General features: G+C 37.5%; 1 protein-coding gene across 5 annotated transcripts in view; it reads right to left on the reverse strand.

Moving 5' to 3' along the window:
• Positions 1-5585, reverse strand: part of LOC148010166 (RNA-binding protein 1-like) — a 52725-nt gene extending 47140 nt beyond the window's left edge. For 4 of the 5 annotated variants that reach the window (XM_087673475.1, XM_087673476.1, XM_087673473.1 and 1 more), the window contains exons 1-2: positions 5429-5585; positions 5241-5330 (exon numbers count right to left, since the gene is read on the reverse strand). In XM_087673475.1, coding sequence (XP_087529601.1) covers positions 5241-5316 — 76 coding nt within the window. In that variant the 5' untranslated portion in view covers positions 5317-5330; positions 5429-5585. The remainder of the gene's footprint in view (positions 1-5240; positions 5331-5428) is intronic. The other variant, XM_087673474.1, reaches the window with a different exon arrangement.
• Between the last annotated feature and the right edge of the window lie 10870 nt (positions 5586-16455).

A 16455-nucleotide genomic window follows, 5' to 3' on the forward strand; every position in this document is an offset into this window, starting at 1 on the left:
GACTTGCAAATTACCATTCTTTATGTAGATGACATGTTGCTCATTGTATCTTCATAAGTAAAAATTGCAGATTTCAAGCCTAAATTAAAACATACATCTGCTATGTCAGATATGGACTGTCTAGAATATTATTTGGGGATTCAATTAACCCAAAATCAGCATGGTATCATCATGTCACAGCCACAGTATGTGGATAAGCTGTTACATAGGTTTAATATGCAAGATTGCACATCTATGTGCACTCCTATGAAGCCAGGCTTAAAGCTGTCTATGCACGATGGTAAAGAGATGTCTAATGTTGCAATTTGCAGCTAGCAAGTTGTTATCTGTCTTATTTATCTTTGCAACACATGCCCTAACATTCAGTATGCAATATCTCAAGTGAGCAGATATATGCATAGCCCACAGACTATCCATTGGCAAGATGTTAAGCAAATCTTCAAATACTTGCAAGGTACTCAATTGCATACATTATTATTTCCCAAGGGGGAGACTTGCAATTACAAAATTACAGTGATTCAGATTGGGCTGGTGATATGGACACTAGGCAGTCTACTAGTGGACACTGTTTCTTTCTGGGCCAATCATGCATTTCATGGCTAAGCAAGAAACAACCTACAATGGCTACCTCATCTTGTCAGGCTGAGTACAAGGTAACCTTCATGGCAACAATGGAATGTGTATGGTTGCGCAGATTGTTGGTTGATCTACATTTACCATTGGAGGGTCCTACACCCATTCTTTCTAATAGTCAGAGTGCTATTATAATGGCACGAAATCCTATGTTTTATGCTCACACGAAAAATATTGAGGTGCATTACCATTATGTCAGAGAGAGATGCTATGTAAGAGAGATCCGCTTGATGTATATTCTTACACAGGAAACTGTTGCAGACATTTTCATCAAGGCACTACCTCATGAGAAGTTTGAGGCTTTTTGCAAGTCCTTACACTTGCTACCCTTTGGTGATTAATCATTTCTATACTTTACCACATTGACACTACGGGGGGGTGTTAGAATTTGCCAATTCTATGGACAGTGCCCAATGTTTTAGTCTTTAGTTCTTTTTTAGTTTTTAGTGTGAACACAACTAAAGTTATAAGTTGTGTCACCACTCTTAGAGTTAGAGTTAGAGTCAATTAATTCTAGTTGAGTTAGAGCTAGGTCTATCTTAGACCCATCTTGTACCTTTCATTCTCATTCTTTCAGTTCAGCAAGCTCATTCTACTCTTTTGCCTCAGCTCTCTCTCATTGTCTCTCTTTTCTCTCCTCCATAACTAGCTGTCATTTTCCAATAGAACCCAAATTGATTCTTGACCTTTGAACTAAATGGTCCTATCTTCCAACTAGGAAGAACACCTCAAAAAGCTTCAACTAGTGTTTGAGGTTATCAGTAGTACCACCTATCTTTGAATCCCTTGAAGTACTAAAGCTGGATTAAACACGGTGTCACTTTGGGCCATGTGGTGTCTAGGAGCAGCATTGCAATGCATACAACTAAGATCAACATGATAATGGATCTCCCACCTCCCACCAGCCATAAAGGCATCCAAGGTCTCTTCAGATATACTGACTATTGTCGTTGCTTTGTGCTGAACTACACTATTTTTGGCCCATATTGAATACGAGCGAACTAGTTGTAATTGTCATATTACAATTGTCTATTCATAAGATGCGCCTCTCTTAATCATCCATCAAATATGAGCACATTGCTTCTATTGGAGAGAGGGAAATTGTTGGACTCTACTAGCTATCCTTGGCTCATATCATTATCTTACTCTTGAGCCTTGATGTATAAATTCAATTTTCCGAGTCTATTTCCATGTCTATTCTCTCTAAGTTCTTCTATATTCTTGTTCTTTTCCATTCCTTGTGTTACAAAACAATGTTCTCTCTTTGCTTTTAGTGCTCCATACTTTTCTAGCATTCTCAGCCTCATATATATATTACCGAGTCATCATTCTACACTTCTCTTTGCTCATGACAGTTGCTTGCAAGCTATTTGAGTTCTACTCCTACCCAAGTTTGTGCATGTTGCTATCAAATAGCTTGCCGTTAATTTGATGAAGGCCAAGAGTATTGCATTTTGACGCTAGACTACATGGCGAATCTATGGCAAAGGCTAGTGATCTATCATTTACTACTTGAGAAAATATTTGGTCCTACACTTGGTCTGAAGGATTATTGGTTGCTATGTTTTTTTTTCCAAAAAGCAGCTAAAGGTCAAAATTTGTCTGGTAGGTGTCCATTTATCCTCCAACTCTTCGATGCTTCACTCTATAACTTTAAAGGTCTTTTTCTAAAGCTTATTTCTTAGCATGGATCTACTTGGAACCTCTTCTCCATCTTCTACTACCTCTTTTAATCCCCTTCAATGTCCATGATATCTCAACCTCATTTCTCTCTTCTTTCATCGATGGTGCGTGTATCTATTCTCCCCAACCTACACAACACTAAAAAGTTGGATAGCTCTAACTATTCCTTGTGGAAAGTGAAGGCCCCTCACATTGCTAAAGACTTTGTGTTGGATGATCATCTATCCACCCACTCTTCAATGCTTCACTCTCGTGCAACTTTAAAGGTATTTTTATTTTGCTTCTCCACATGGATCTATTATGACCTCTCCATCTTATACCACCTCTTCTCAATCCACTTCCATGGCCAAAAGAACTAAACTTTGTCTCTCTCTTCTTGCACCAACAGGTTTCTATGCTCCAACTATGTTTTCTTTGCTGATTTCAGGACTGTTTTGACCATTACTGATCAGGGACTACTGCTCCAACCACGCAACCTATTTTCCCTACGTTTTTTACGACGTAAACATCCGTACAGCTTGCATCAGCACCTCTTCTGCCTGCGTGTCTATTCCAACCTGCATTTTGGTATCTCTGCATCTCCTCCTAGCTGGCGATTGCATACTTAGGCCGTTTTGGTTGTTTCAAGTAGTTTCTGGATGATTTTTTGACTTTTTGCAGCAAATTTTTTCTTGTTTTGGTCAAATTTTAGTGGATACTATATGTGAACTCTCATTTTCTACAGTTTCTGCATGTGGTTTGGTTGTGTTTGCTCTTCAAATACCTTTCTTTCTCTCCTTATCTTCTCATCCCCTATAGATGGCTCCTCCATGCACATCTACTAATGATAAGTTACATGGACCTAACTATCTCACATGGAGCGCTGTGATGAAAGCTTGGTTTGTGCAGAAGTGGTTATGAAACATTGTATGTGGAGCTATTCCTCATCCTTAGCATTTACTCCAACATCGGATGATTTTGATGAAGACAACCATGAGGAAGCGGTGCTTACATAGGATTTGAACGATGTTCGTGCCTATTTAGCCTTGCTTCAGTGTATTTCTTAATAAGTCCTCCTGGCGCTTACCTCCTATAGGAGGTCTTCTGAAGTATGGTCAAAGTTGCAGTTGTTGTGCACGGCACCTTCTCCCATGAGGGCGGTCACTCCTTGCAGACAGCTCCAACAAATTACATTCAAGGCCAAAAACATTGTCCAGTTTCGTATGACCCAGATCCAAGATCAACTTTGGCAAATGCAATCTGCCCTTCCAAAGCCTCATCTTATTGGTCTTGTCTCCAAACTCCCTCAAGTGTTTAATGAAGTGATGAATGCTTTAAGGGCGCAGATATCATCCACTCCTGTCAATTTTACACATATCACCTCAACGCTACTTGAGCATAAAGCGTCTTTGTGGTTACATGGGCGGCTTTCATTGTCTTATGGAGGTTACAATGAGGCTTTTGTAGCTTCAGAGAGGGATTCAAAGAAGAAACCCCATTATTACCACTATGGGAATAAAAGTCATTTACAAAAGGACTGCAAAGAGTTAACGGCTTCAAAAAAGTAAAAGGAGAAGAAGACAAGGCAGGATGCGGACTCCTCCGACGATTTCTCCTCCGCCTTCGACTCCGACTCCGACTCCGATCCTCCGACCAAAAGTGCAAGCCAAGGCACGGAAAGAATCAGCTTCTTTGGCTCATGGAAAGAGATTGATGGCCCCTTCCTCTATTACTTACTAGTGGTAGTGATGACACCATCCCGCGCGACTCTCCAATGCCAGAGAGGGAGTGTGAGAGGATAGACAGATGGGACAGCCGCGTCTCATCTATACATCTAAACAAATGCACTGAATCCAAAGAGAAATTACCTTGACATATCGATCGAAGTCTAACAAGTTTAAATCCTAGAGCTACGTATTGATATCTAGGTTCATAATGGGCTATCTGACAGAGAACGGATTTGGTTTCTAGTCATGAGCTCACATGAGGAGATACTTTGGCGGTCTCACCAAAGATGGGAAATCCATGGTCATGTATGTTCCAAAGGCATTTTTGACAAGATGTTCATGTATGCTACTAAGAGACATTGGGACAAACATAGAGATATGCTATGATCTTCTCTATTTTCAAGTGCTAGTATGATTGACATCGACATCAGGTTTTATTCAAAGCACCTCGATGGTGGCTTGCACACCCACTGCTTGGGTATCCATGGTTCTACTTGGTGGTTCTATGTTGTATGGTTTATGATTCCTTATCATTGTACCATTGTATTATATCAAATCGCCCATGATCCGAGAGAGGGTGTTAGCAAATATATCAACTCGTGTGTGAGTCTGTGCACAATTTAGGATTGGGTATTATTTAAATTTTGTTTTAGGTATTTTTTTAATGGTCTTCATATTGATCATATTTAGCATTTATTGTTGGCTGAACAAAGCATTAAATGCTGCCAACCTAATCATTTTAAGGACATATTTTTGTCCTATTTATTCAAGCTCTTCCTCCTCAATAAGTCAATCACTCATCATCACACTTGTGGATCTTTTGCTCGGGAGAGGAGCCAATGCTGATGCCCACAGCCAGTGACTCACTATTGTATGCAACTATCTTGTGTTGGATATATAGATTCCATTTTCCGAACATATATCTTCGACATTTGTATTGTGATACTTCTTTCCTTTCTTTTTTGTCATGTATTCAGCAGTTTATTACAGCATACTTTGTGGATTGAATTACAGCATACTTTGTGGCTTCAATCGGGTATCAAGTATACTTCAACAGAAGGTGAAAAAACCAGACAGCACAGTGCGTTAAAAACAGCTTGTAATGCATTGGTACCGATGCATTTCTTCGATACATTCCACTTGCACGCATGTAAACATTGATAAACGCTAGTCCTATTGCTAGACTGTATGGAAGACCAAGAAAACAAATGAACCAACCATAATCTCCTCGCAATCGCTTGGAAGGAACAGGACCAGCTGCCATCCTGTCAGGAAACCGCCAGTAGTCGGCCATCGTCTGCAAACGAGCTGGAATTCGGAGATCTATCGTAGTGAGACAACAAATGCAGGGGTAGAAACGGCAATGCACGAGCTTCAACCACTCCATGCGGAGTGAAAGAGCGTACCTTGCAGGCCTCGACGAAGGAACAATGAAGAGCAGAAGAAACCCTAACGTCGTTTCTTACAGTGCAGCTCTTCTTTCGTCACTACCTGGAATCAAGAACAAGTAAAAAGCGCGCCGTCCGTCGTGTCATTGCCGTTATTCGTATTATACATGAACCTTAGAAATGTCGGGTATGGTCTTTACATGGTGACAACTTGGAACTCCCTTCCCCACTAGGGACATGTGACAACTTGGAACTCCCTTCCCCACTAGGGACATGTGAACAAGAGCTACATGTCCCTACCTGTTATTACACCTCACACATGATAAACCATGGTAGACGGTTATGTTCGAACTTTTGAATTACTATTATCTATCGCCTACCCTATTCAACTCACAAGATATTATAATGATTGAACCAAAAAGACAAGTTATTTGTGGTATACTCCTAAAATCCAATTCTCCAAGAATTCTGCCACATCGAAAAAGTTGTAGTTGCACCACGGTAAGGGGGTTTAAGACAAGTCTTCCCCATGGTCTTAGAAGAAAGCCTGGTTAAGTGCAAGTTTGTGAAAAGTAGCTTGCCATGTTAGTAAAGGTCTACCATGGTGAACCGAAGAGACCTCATGTGCAAGGGGCTTCAAAGTAAGGCCAATTGAATTAGAGCGACAAGTACACCTCTAGAGTAGGGACATGTGAACAAGAACTACAAGTATGTCCATTGTGGTTGCAAAACACATTCTGGATTTTTTTTGTGAGCACACCAAGGCCTCATATTAGTGCATAGCAATAAGTCAAGTATGAATGCCTATACCTTTACACCAAGCAAGACTTAATAGCTTTTTTATTGAAAAGGCGTGCGCCCTTAAGCAAGAGTTTCTAGAGGAAAGCAAAGAATAGGGATTATTGCTCAAACACATGTATAATGATGATCCGAGTGCACTACATGACATCATCAATTGTCACATTTATTCTCTCACTTATAGCGTGTTTTTGTATTATCTCTCCTTGTATTCATACTCTACCAATAGCTCTTATGCCTAAACAATTTACACTAGTTGAAATTTAAGTGCCTTGAGTGTTTACATAGCTATAGTTCACTAAGTACCCCAACATTAAAGCATTTCGCTCGTGAGTTTACTATAGAAATAGTAAGGACTATATGTATCTAGAGTAATAAACCAAGGGTGACTTGCAAACCTGGACACCCTTGACTCACCCTCAAGTGCTATGGTTTGGAAAGGGCCTAAAAGCTTGCCACCCAGTCACATGTTTGGAAAAACTTGCTTTAAAAAATGCTTGCAATAATGATGTCTTGAGTGCCTACAAAGTTGGAGCCTTCATTGGTTACAGCATCTATGGCATGCTCTCTCTTTGCAGCTAGTTTGACCCTTAGATACCTTTGACATATGTACCAATGCTATTCACATCCAAGTCATACCTAGCTTTTCTCTTAAAAAAAGGCATACCAAAGTAAGGTGAAGATGATAATTAAGATAGTCATGAATTCGTCTCTTTTTGTCTCTCTTAAATACATCATGTCTCTCTTATTATAGATTTTAAGTTGGATGTTTTGGTGGACAAATTCTTACTACATGTTTAAATCTTACTTGTAGGTTTATACAGTTTTCACAAGACTTATCCCAAATCTCAGAATTTTATAATAACCATTTTTTGCATGGTGTGCGTACTTTACAAACTAACTCCAAAATATTATGGATTAGTATTGAGATAGAAATTTGAATAGAGATACATTTTCAAGAGAAATTAATATCTAAATTTTTAGGTCCTACCTTAGTCTCTTGTTTTTGAAATCGGTTAACATTTGTCCACTTCTAGATGAGTACTAATCCCTTGTCACTCACTTTTAAAGGTAGCGTTACTTAATGTTGCACATTGCAAATTTGGAATATTGGGACTTGAGTAGTAGAATTTGATGGAGAAGCAATGGTTGTTGTTGAGAGTCATCTAGCTCATGTTGGTGAAGTTGAGGAATGTTGTAGCCCTTCACCATAGAGTATGCAAATATGAAGCAATATTTCAAAAAACACAAATTGAACAAGAGAGAAAAGTAGAGATAAGAGAGTAGGACACATGCATTGGGTAGTACAATCCCCCCTTCCTTTCCCCCCCCCCCCCCCCCTAAATGCATGGGTGAGCACCTGTCCTATCCATGTATTTATGGATTTCTATTATTTTTTAATGCTAAAAAATCACTGAAAAGCATCCCCTTTTTGGGCTTCTTGCTTTCTTTGCTTGAATGCCATGCTTTTGGCCTAATGATTTCTAACTCCTAGCTAGTAAACCTATTCTAAGGTCTAATAAATAATAATCCATCCCTTTAGTCTTTACACAAAGGTTACAACCAAATAAATAAATCACACTTATGCAATACAATATCTTCATGTTACAAAGAATCCAAAAACACAATAATTCTGTGATAGTGAAGCCCCAAAAATAATTAATTCTTGCACACTAAATTGCACTCCGCTCTAATTAATTAATCTACATAACTCTATCTAATAATTTGCTTACCACAACACACAACACATTAGTTCCCAGCCATATATCTACCACACACAATGCAACTAGTGTCACATGCATGCATGCATGCAACAAGTCATAAATCATGTTGCAAATAGACAATGAAAATCCACAAAAACAAATATATAGATAGTGTATTATTTGCATTGAAATTATCATAATGTTGTGATCATTTCTATGAGAATAATATAATTTTTATATATTTATTTTGGTGGATCTTTTATAGGAATGCATATGGTCTACTTGGCTAATGTTGTGGTGGATGACAATATTTTGACAAGATTATGCTATTGTCATTGTTAGTATACTTGACCGGTGAGCCATTCTATCATAATCATGAGTTGAAGTACTAGTAAGAATAACTTAATTGATGTAGAAGAATGACAAACTTGGTTTTAAAAGTAGAGACAAAGAAAGCTAGCTCTCTATGAGCTTTGGTACTTACAACGAAGAGCCTTATGTGTAGTCACTTCTTAAGGGGAGTGTTAATCTTCCTATGCATGTGGCATATCTTGTTGGATTGGGAGATGAGTCTAAGCTATAACTTTTAATATATGTCCCACTCTTGAGAATCCAATTTGTGTATAGGTTGAAGTGTAATTACTATGTGAGTATGTGTGCTTAGATAGACCAATACATGAGTAGAACACAAATTCTTTAGCTGCTTCTTATGGAAGGTTACCATTATAGCAAAGGCTATCTCAATGGTTGAGGGATTGGAAATATATTGTGGTTGAGGAAAATGGTTATCTTCGTAAGGATTGCAAGGTGTCAAAACGTTGGATGGATAAACATGTGAGTTTGATCAAGGTGGACTTGATACACATCTTCATTATAACTCATCCACCACTTGAGATGGCAATTGGTATATAAGGAGTCTTCTTGTTTAAAGTGCCCTTTTCACCTTGTAATTTTCAAGTTATTTCCTTTCGCACTAGGTAAGAAAATGGATTTGGAGGTAAAGAAGGGCATAAGTGGCCTAGGGGTCAAGTCTAACACTAGGAATGTGAGAGCTTCTTAAGTGTATACTACCATTTATGTGACTTGACCATGCATGGTGGTAGAGAAAGAGTCTAGGGGACTAGGATTGAGCCAATAGATCAAGGCTACTCCATTGCCAACTTGAGAATCTTAGGTGCCATGTAGTAAACATATGTGCTTTTTTTTTCTCCTTTAATTCCATACAATATTATTGCACGACTCTTTTAGCCTTGTTTATGTGGGATTTTGTAACAAAAAGGTTGATAGGGATGAGATGTCTAACTTCCAACTAAATTATATGCACACTAGTGCATATAAGATAGTATAGATCCATATGTCAATGATGTAAAAAATATTGATGAGGATATTGAAAAAGAGTTGCGTTCACTTTCGATGCTATTAGTGATGATGATATATGAGTTGATGGGGTGAACGATGAGAAACTCTGCTCAAATAAGCTCGAGTTTGGAGGAGATTGGTTGTCAAGATACTCTTTGCTTAAACCTAGGTTGAATCAAGCTAATGGGTCTTGATTTTTTATCCTCTAATTAGTGTGCTAATAATGACATATTGTAATGGTTGGACTTGCATATCCTAGCTATGACCAGGGGTTGAAGCAATCAATAGACTTTTCCTTTGATTTCTTTTGGTTGTCTTCAAGCTCTGTCTTGAGAAAACTTATCTCCTATTTTTAATATTTTCAATCACTAGATCAAACCATGAGCATAGCATGCAATTAGTAATGAAGCATTAATTGACCTAAATGTCATTTTGTAGTTCCTCTTTCCCACAATAATTGTAGTCTTGATGTGCAATAAGTTTTTAAATTTAGGATTGTTTATGTACAAAGAAAGAAGGGTGTTTATTTTATCTTCAGTAAGAATGAATAAAATCGGCATTAATGGTTAACTATGTTACAATGTCATCATCTTAGGAAGAATCCATTCATAGAAATGCAAATTGTAGGGGGTGAAAACACCTAGATCATGTGAGTTGAGGACTAGGATTGATATAGTGTAGTACTTCCTAGACTATCTCTTATAGGTGATAGGAGATTGTGTCTCCTATGCCTAGCCTATTGGCAATGTGTAACTCCTTTGTATTTAGGAAATATTCAAGTATAGGGTGGCACTTCAATTGATTAGCGAGAGCAAATTTCTACACTATTGCATCACTTGTAATGACATAGGAGCCACATAACTATCATTATGCTCAAAAGTCATAGTAGCTCATCCTTGTTCAACATTGAACATAAGTCAACTTCTAAATTGTAGTACTAGCATACTATTCCATTATGAATGGAACTTGCTCTCTACTGGTAAGGGAAATATGATATGATGGAATAAGGCTAGCAAATTAAGCCAAGGATTTTGAGATGTTTTGTATGACCCCACTAACTATGGCAAGGTGATGACTATACATGTGTTCATGTTCTTATCATATCACTGCTAGTGAAGTCAATGTTTGGGCTTGGTCCTCGGGTATGTCAAATAGGTCAAAAACCCACTATTATGGTCATTGTCTGATCAATCTCTATTGGGCCATTTCTTTTGTCGGAGTATTTCTTTTGATTAACTTTGATTTTAATCTAATTGGAGCTTTGGGTTCAAGGGAGCATGCCTAATAGAGACAATCATATGTTGCATCTTGCTTACCCTTTGGCTTTGTAGTAGTCCATATTTTGTGTTGCACCAGAGGCTAGTTCATTGGCTAAGGCCATTTGAATTCAAAGTAGTAGTTTTGTTTTACATAAAATCTTGCATGGTTAACCATGACTTGGGGCTATTTTTGTCAACTTTCAATTGAATTGCCTTCCCTTTTGGATATCGTGTCCGTGGATTGTGTAACATCATGGAGCTACTATGTGAGTTTTCTTTCATGAACACCAAAGTTGGAAGTAATAATGGAATAGGAGAAGTAGTTCGGGGTGAAGGGAGAAGCCCAAGTGGAAGCATGAGCAAGCAGAAGCAAGAGAGGTGTGAGCTATGGCAAATGGAGCAAGAGAGCAAGAGAGAGAGGCTCAAGATGTGGGAACTCCAACAGTCACAATAATGTGTGATTGGCCTTCCCTTTATTCAAATGTCATTGACAGAATAAAGAATGAAATAACAGTGATGGATGCCCATCGCCTACAATGTGTAGGTGCACATACTCTCGATGTAGTAATACACGTGTGGCTAAGCACTGGTGCCTTTACCCCAACAACCTCCCCCTGCTTAAAGGTGAATGCGCCTCAAGTGAGGAGGGATTTTTTTAATTAAAAAACTGACAAAGTACGATGTGTACATAGAGTACAACAGGATGAGGAATAGAGGTCATCTCATCCAATGCCCATCAACTTCTTAAGGAAGGAAAAACACTCTGCTAAGAAACTTTTCATGAGTAGATCTACACGATTTTAGTCAATTGAGATATTGACAAGATCAACACACTTGTCTTCAATTACCTCTCTGATAAAGTTATACCGTATCTCAATGTGTTTCATCTTTGCATGGAAGATCGGATTCTTGGCTAATTGGATAGCACTCATAGAATCCAAATGCAATGTAGGAACCATGTCAATCATACCAAGCCTAACCAGAGAGTCTCCTTGCAAGTCTTAATGGCTGCAACATACTTGGCCTCTGTAGAGAGGGCCGTGCATTTCTACACCTTGGACATCTAAGAAACAACACCCCCGACAATGGTAAACACATAGGCAGAGGTGGATTTTCTACTATCTACATGTCCTACATAATCAAAGTCAGTGTACCCCATGACTCAAATATCCTGGCCACCATAACATATTCACATATCTGTTGTGCCCTTCAGATACCTCATGATACCCTTGCTGGCATCCCAATACCACCTGCTAAGTGTAGCTATATAACATGTCATAACTCCTACTACAAAAGCTATGTCAGGACAAGTGGCTATCATGGCATACATCAAACTGCCCATTGTGGATGCAAGGGATTTTGGCCATCTCGGCCTTCTGCTCATCAGACTACAGACAATGGACTTGGCTCACCTTCACATGAGAAGGCAAAGAATAGCCAATAGGCTTAACATCTTGCATATGAAACCGCTTAATGACTGATGCTAGGAGGCATATTACACGGTGGATTCCGTAAAGTTTTATTATCGGGGCTTATACACAAAGTGGATTCTTTGTGTGAGAAGTTGATGGGGACGCCTATCCTTTTCGGGCGTTTCGTTAATTTAGTGTGTACATGGGTGATTCCATAGCGGGTGATTCCACAAAATACATATTAAATTAATAAATGTTTATGAGTTTAGAGTGCGCACTCGTGATAAATTAAGGTTAGGATTGATTTCTAACCAATTGATTTATTTATGTAGCTCAAGACTGCTAGGTATTCACTTTTGTCGGTTTAATTATATTATTTTACTAACGATTGTGAATGCTTCAGTTGATGTGTAGAGATAGCAGTAGTGGCAGAGGAAAGCATTGGAGGATAGCGTGTATTCGAGTTATCATCTATATTTTGATGGGCGCATACTTTAGGCATGGCGCCTATATTTTGTCGCGCCTATTTATTAAGCCGTTGGATATTTATTTATTATTTTTGTATGCGCATGGGCGCACGATTATGATATTTGTATTTGGACATTGTATTGGGTATGTCTGACTTCTTGGGCGCCCGCCCATCAGCTTTATTTCTATTTGGCACTCAAGCAAACTCAAAAGCCAAAAGTGTGCTATTTTGTAATTTGGGCTATTATTTGAGCTTGAAGATGATTAATACATAAAATGCATGCTTTGTGGAGCGCTCACATAAGGCATGGGGGGAGATTGCACCCAATTGGTCTCTTGTTCATGTCGTGCATGCTTTCTACCTTGAGTTTTGTGCAAAAAGTAGAGTTCTTTTGTTCATGGGGACCTTCCAACGCTCACTACGCGCGCTTACGGCATCCGATCTGTGCACCAATGACCTTTTAGATATGCTCCTTTTGTGACAAGTAAAGAATCCCCTGAGAGAGATCACATGTAATACACATGCCAAGAATATGTAAGGCTTGTCCCATGTCTTTCAACTCAAATTTCTTCTTGATGTTGGAGGTAAAGGTGCCTCTGCCTAGCCGCCTATGTATTATGACACTCACAATACCTGCACCTGCACATTGTAGGCAACGAGCACCCATCACTATCACTTTATTCTTTATTCTTTCAGTGAAATTTGAATAAAGACAAGGACGGTCACACATTGTGACTGTTGAAGTCCCCACATTGCGTGTGTCTCTCTCTCTTGCTTTTTCTCCTTCCACCATAGCTCTTGCTCCCGCTCGTGCTTCCACTTCAGGGCTCATCTCCCTTCAACTAGTATCAGAGCCTTCTTCTTCGCAAGCTCCGACACACTCTCAACTTCCATTTGAATACCTACAACAGCCATCTCTTTGTTGGCAGCCATAGCCACTCTGTTTAAGCTTCTTACTAGTGCGAAGTCGATTATGTGGCAAATTGCAGTTGTTGCAAAATATTATGTGCTTTGAATCTTGACATTTTGACAGCACCATCGCATCCAGAGCATGCAAAACCCCCAAAACAACTCTTAAAGCTTTGAATTCCGATTCCAGATGAGGGAGAAATGAAAAAACTCAAATTTCACCCCCTTCTATTTTGCGCGCGATCCAGTTGTTTTTATAAAGGAAGCTACAAAAGCCTTCTAAACTTAACTACATTAAGAAAATAGCAAGGTATTCCATAAAGAAAGATTATTTCAATAAAAGCATATCTTAAATCTCATACTCTAAAATAATATATATTAAAAACAAATAAATCAATAGTATTAAGGACAATGATCTAATTATTACTAAAGAAGTTTAAACTTATAACTTACAAATAGAGTAATAATTTTAATAATGAAATTTACGCTTGGAATTACGCTAATGCCTAGTGCTACCCAAAGCCACCGCTACCTGCTCTACACATCAACTGAAGTATTCACAATTGTTTATAAATAAAATAAACAAACAATAGTGAATACCTAGCAGTTTTCAGCTACAAATCAACTTCTCGCACAAGGAATCCACCTTGTGTATAAGCCCTGACAAATACATATAGTTTTACAGAATCCACCGAAAAACCTCATGAAATCCACCGTAGAATATGCCTCTAGTGTTACGGAATGCACCAAAAAACCTCATGGAATCCACCAAAAAACCTCACGGAATCCACTGTGGAATATGCCTCCCGGCATCATACCCCTGAGGGTGGGATAGCAATTGTCCACAATTGCTATTAGCTGCTCAATGTGGAGCTAATAGTGTAAGGTAAGCACTAAGGGCGCGAGTGGTCATTCGTTGCACGTCTTCAACTAAGCCAAGTACCTAGTATAAGATAATGAATCAATTAGAGCCTAATTATTAGCAAATAATTGATTCTAATAAGATTAAAAACTAGTGTTAGTGCTATAGATGTCTTTCATGGGAGTAAGAGAGTCAAAAAATAAGGCATAAATATTATGAATGCTAGGTCTCATAAAGTATCAAAAATAACAAATAAAATTGTTATTCTAGTTTAGTAGTAAGTAAAAATTTAACTAAGAATTCTAGAAAAAAAATAGTAAAAGACTTACCTGTCTTACCTTGATTGGAGATCTCTATCTTTACTAGAAAGCGTAAATTCACAATAGCTTTTAGAGGTTGAAGAATTTTCCAAAGTACTTTTAAGAAACATTTGTTAGTCTCAATGTTTATCAAATCAAAGATAACAACATTAAAGCCATACTATAATCATCAAAAATTAGAGTGAGAATCGTATTGAAGGTCTACTTTGAATAAAAAACAACTTATATCTTCTTGTGAATCAAGTTAGTCTATAACTACAGAGTTGGAGCTTCTAAGGAATTTTACAAAACATTTCCTTATGACTAAGACTAAATTTTAAAAAGAAACATATTAAAGATAAGGCTAAAGTTAGATAAAATACTAGTCTCTTGGTTTTAAAAAAAAAATAGTAGTATTCAAGTTCTATGGCATCTTTAGATATGATTATGTTTTAATATATGCATATTTAGACAAAACCATGTCTATTATAAGTTTTAGATCTTTGTACAAGCTAAAACTTTTTTTTCTTTTGGGAGTATACTCAAATTTCAAATGGATTAAAAGCTATCCTATTAGGAAATTAGATATCTATATAGGTTGAAATTTCCAAAATTTATCAAGTCTGGGTTTATTGCGATACCTACTTTCAGGATAAATAACTTTCTTTGTAGATTGAATCAGGTCATGATGATAAATATAGCATTGTAGACAATAAAAAGTTCTACAATTCATGTTCCCATGATGGATTACCAAATCTGAAGGTAAGGTCATAAAAAATAGGGCTCAAAGTTGGCTACTACACAATTTTTTGCATATACTGTTGTGAAATTTGCATTCAAGGTCACTTTAGGACTCAAATAACTCGCTAAATATTTAGAATTTGTAAAATATGTATCTAATAATAATTGTAGATCTTTTTGAGGGTCTAAAACCTTTTTTAAACCACATTTCCAAAATATGAACTAATAAAAAGTTACATTACCTGAAAAATAGTTATTGGAGAGGATTTTTATGGTGAAGCATATGCAATAGCTAGACTGCTTTCAAGTGCCTCTTCTATATAACATGCTACATAAATAAAGACTTAGTATGCTTAAACTTGAAACTTTTATAAAATAAAACAAAGCTATAAACTACTATGAAATAAACTTCAAAAGCTTTTTGCCCATAACATCTTGTTTGCATAGCCAGGTCCATGCTATAATCCAAATTCAGAGAAGAACAAATTGAATCAATTCGAGTCAATCAACTGTGGATATAAAGCTATCCAAAACACCAGAAATGCAGTTGCAATATTCATATGCAATGATTTGTCTTGTAGATTGCTATTGTCCCACGGTGTTCGCTTTTATATACTGATATTATACAATTGAAAACTCAGAGTGTAGCCAAGCTCTGATACCAATGGTGCAAAGCCGAATACGTGGCAAATTGCAATTGTTGTAGAATATTATGTGCTCTGAATCTTGACATTTAGACATCACCATCGCATCCCGAGCGTGCTAAAACTCCCAAAATTACTCTTGAAGCTTTGAATTCCGATTTTGGATGAGGGAGAAACGAAAAAACTCAATTTTCACCCTCTTCTCCTATTTTGCACGCGATCCTGTTGCTTTTATAAAGGAAGCTAGAAAAGCCTTCTAAACTTAACTACATTAAGAAAATAGCAAGATATTCCATAAAGAAAGCTTATTTCAATAAAATCATATCTTAAATCTCATATTCTAAAATAATATATATTAAAAATAAATAAATTAATAGTACTAAGGACAATGATCTAATTATTACTAAAGAAGTTAAAACTTATAACTTACAAATAGAGTAATAATTTTAATAATGAAATTTATGCTTGGACTTACGTTAATGCTTAGTGCTACACCCAAAGCCACCACTACATGCTCTACACATCAACTGAAGCATTCACAATTGTTTATAAACAAAATAAACAAACAATAGTGAATACCTAGCAGTCTT

Source organism: Lygodium microphyllum, chromosome 30 (genome assembly GCF_053477565.2).
Source record: "Lygodium microphyllum isolate KBCC chromosome 30, Lygodium_microphyllum_v1.1.10, whole genome shotgun sequence".
NCBI lineage: Eukaryota > Viridiplantae > Streptophyta > Polypodiopsida > Schizaeales > Lygodiaceae > Lygodium > Lygodium microphyllum.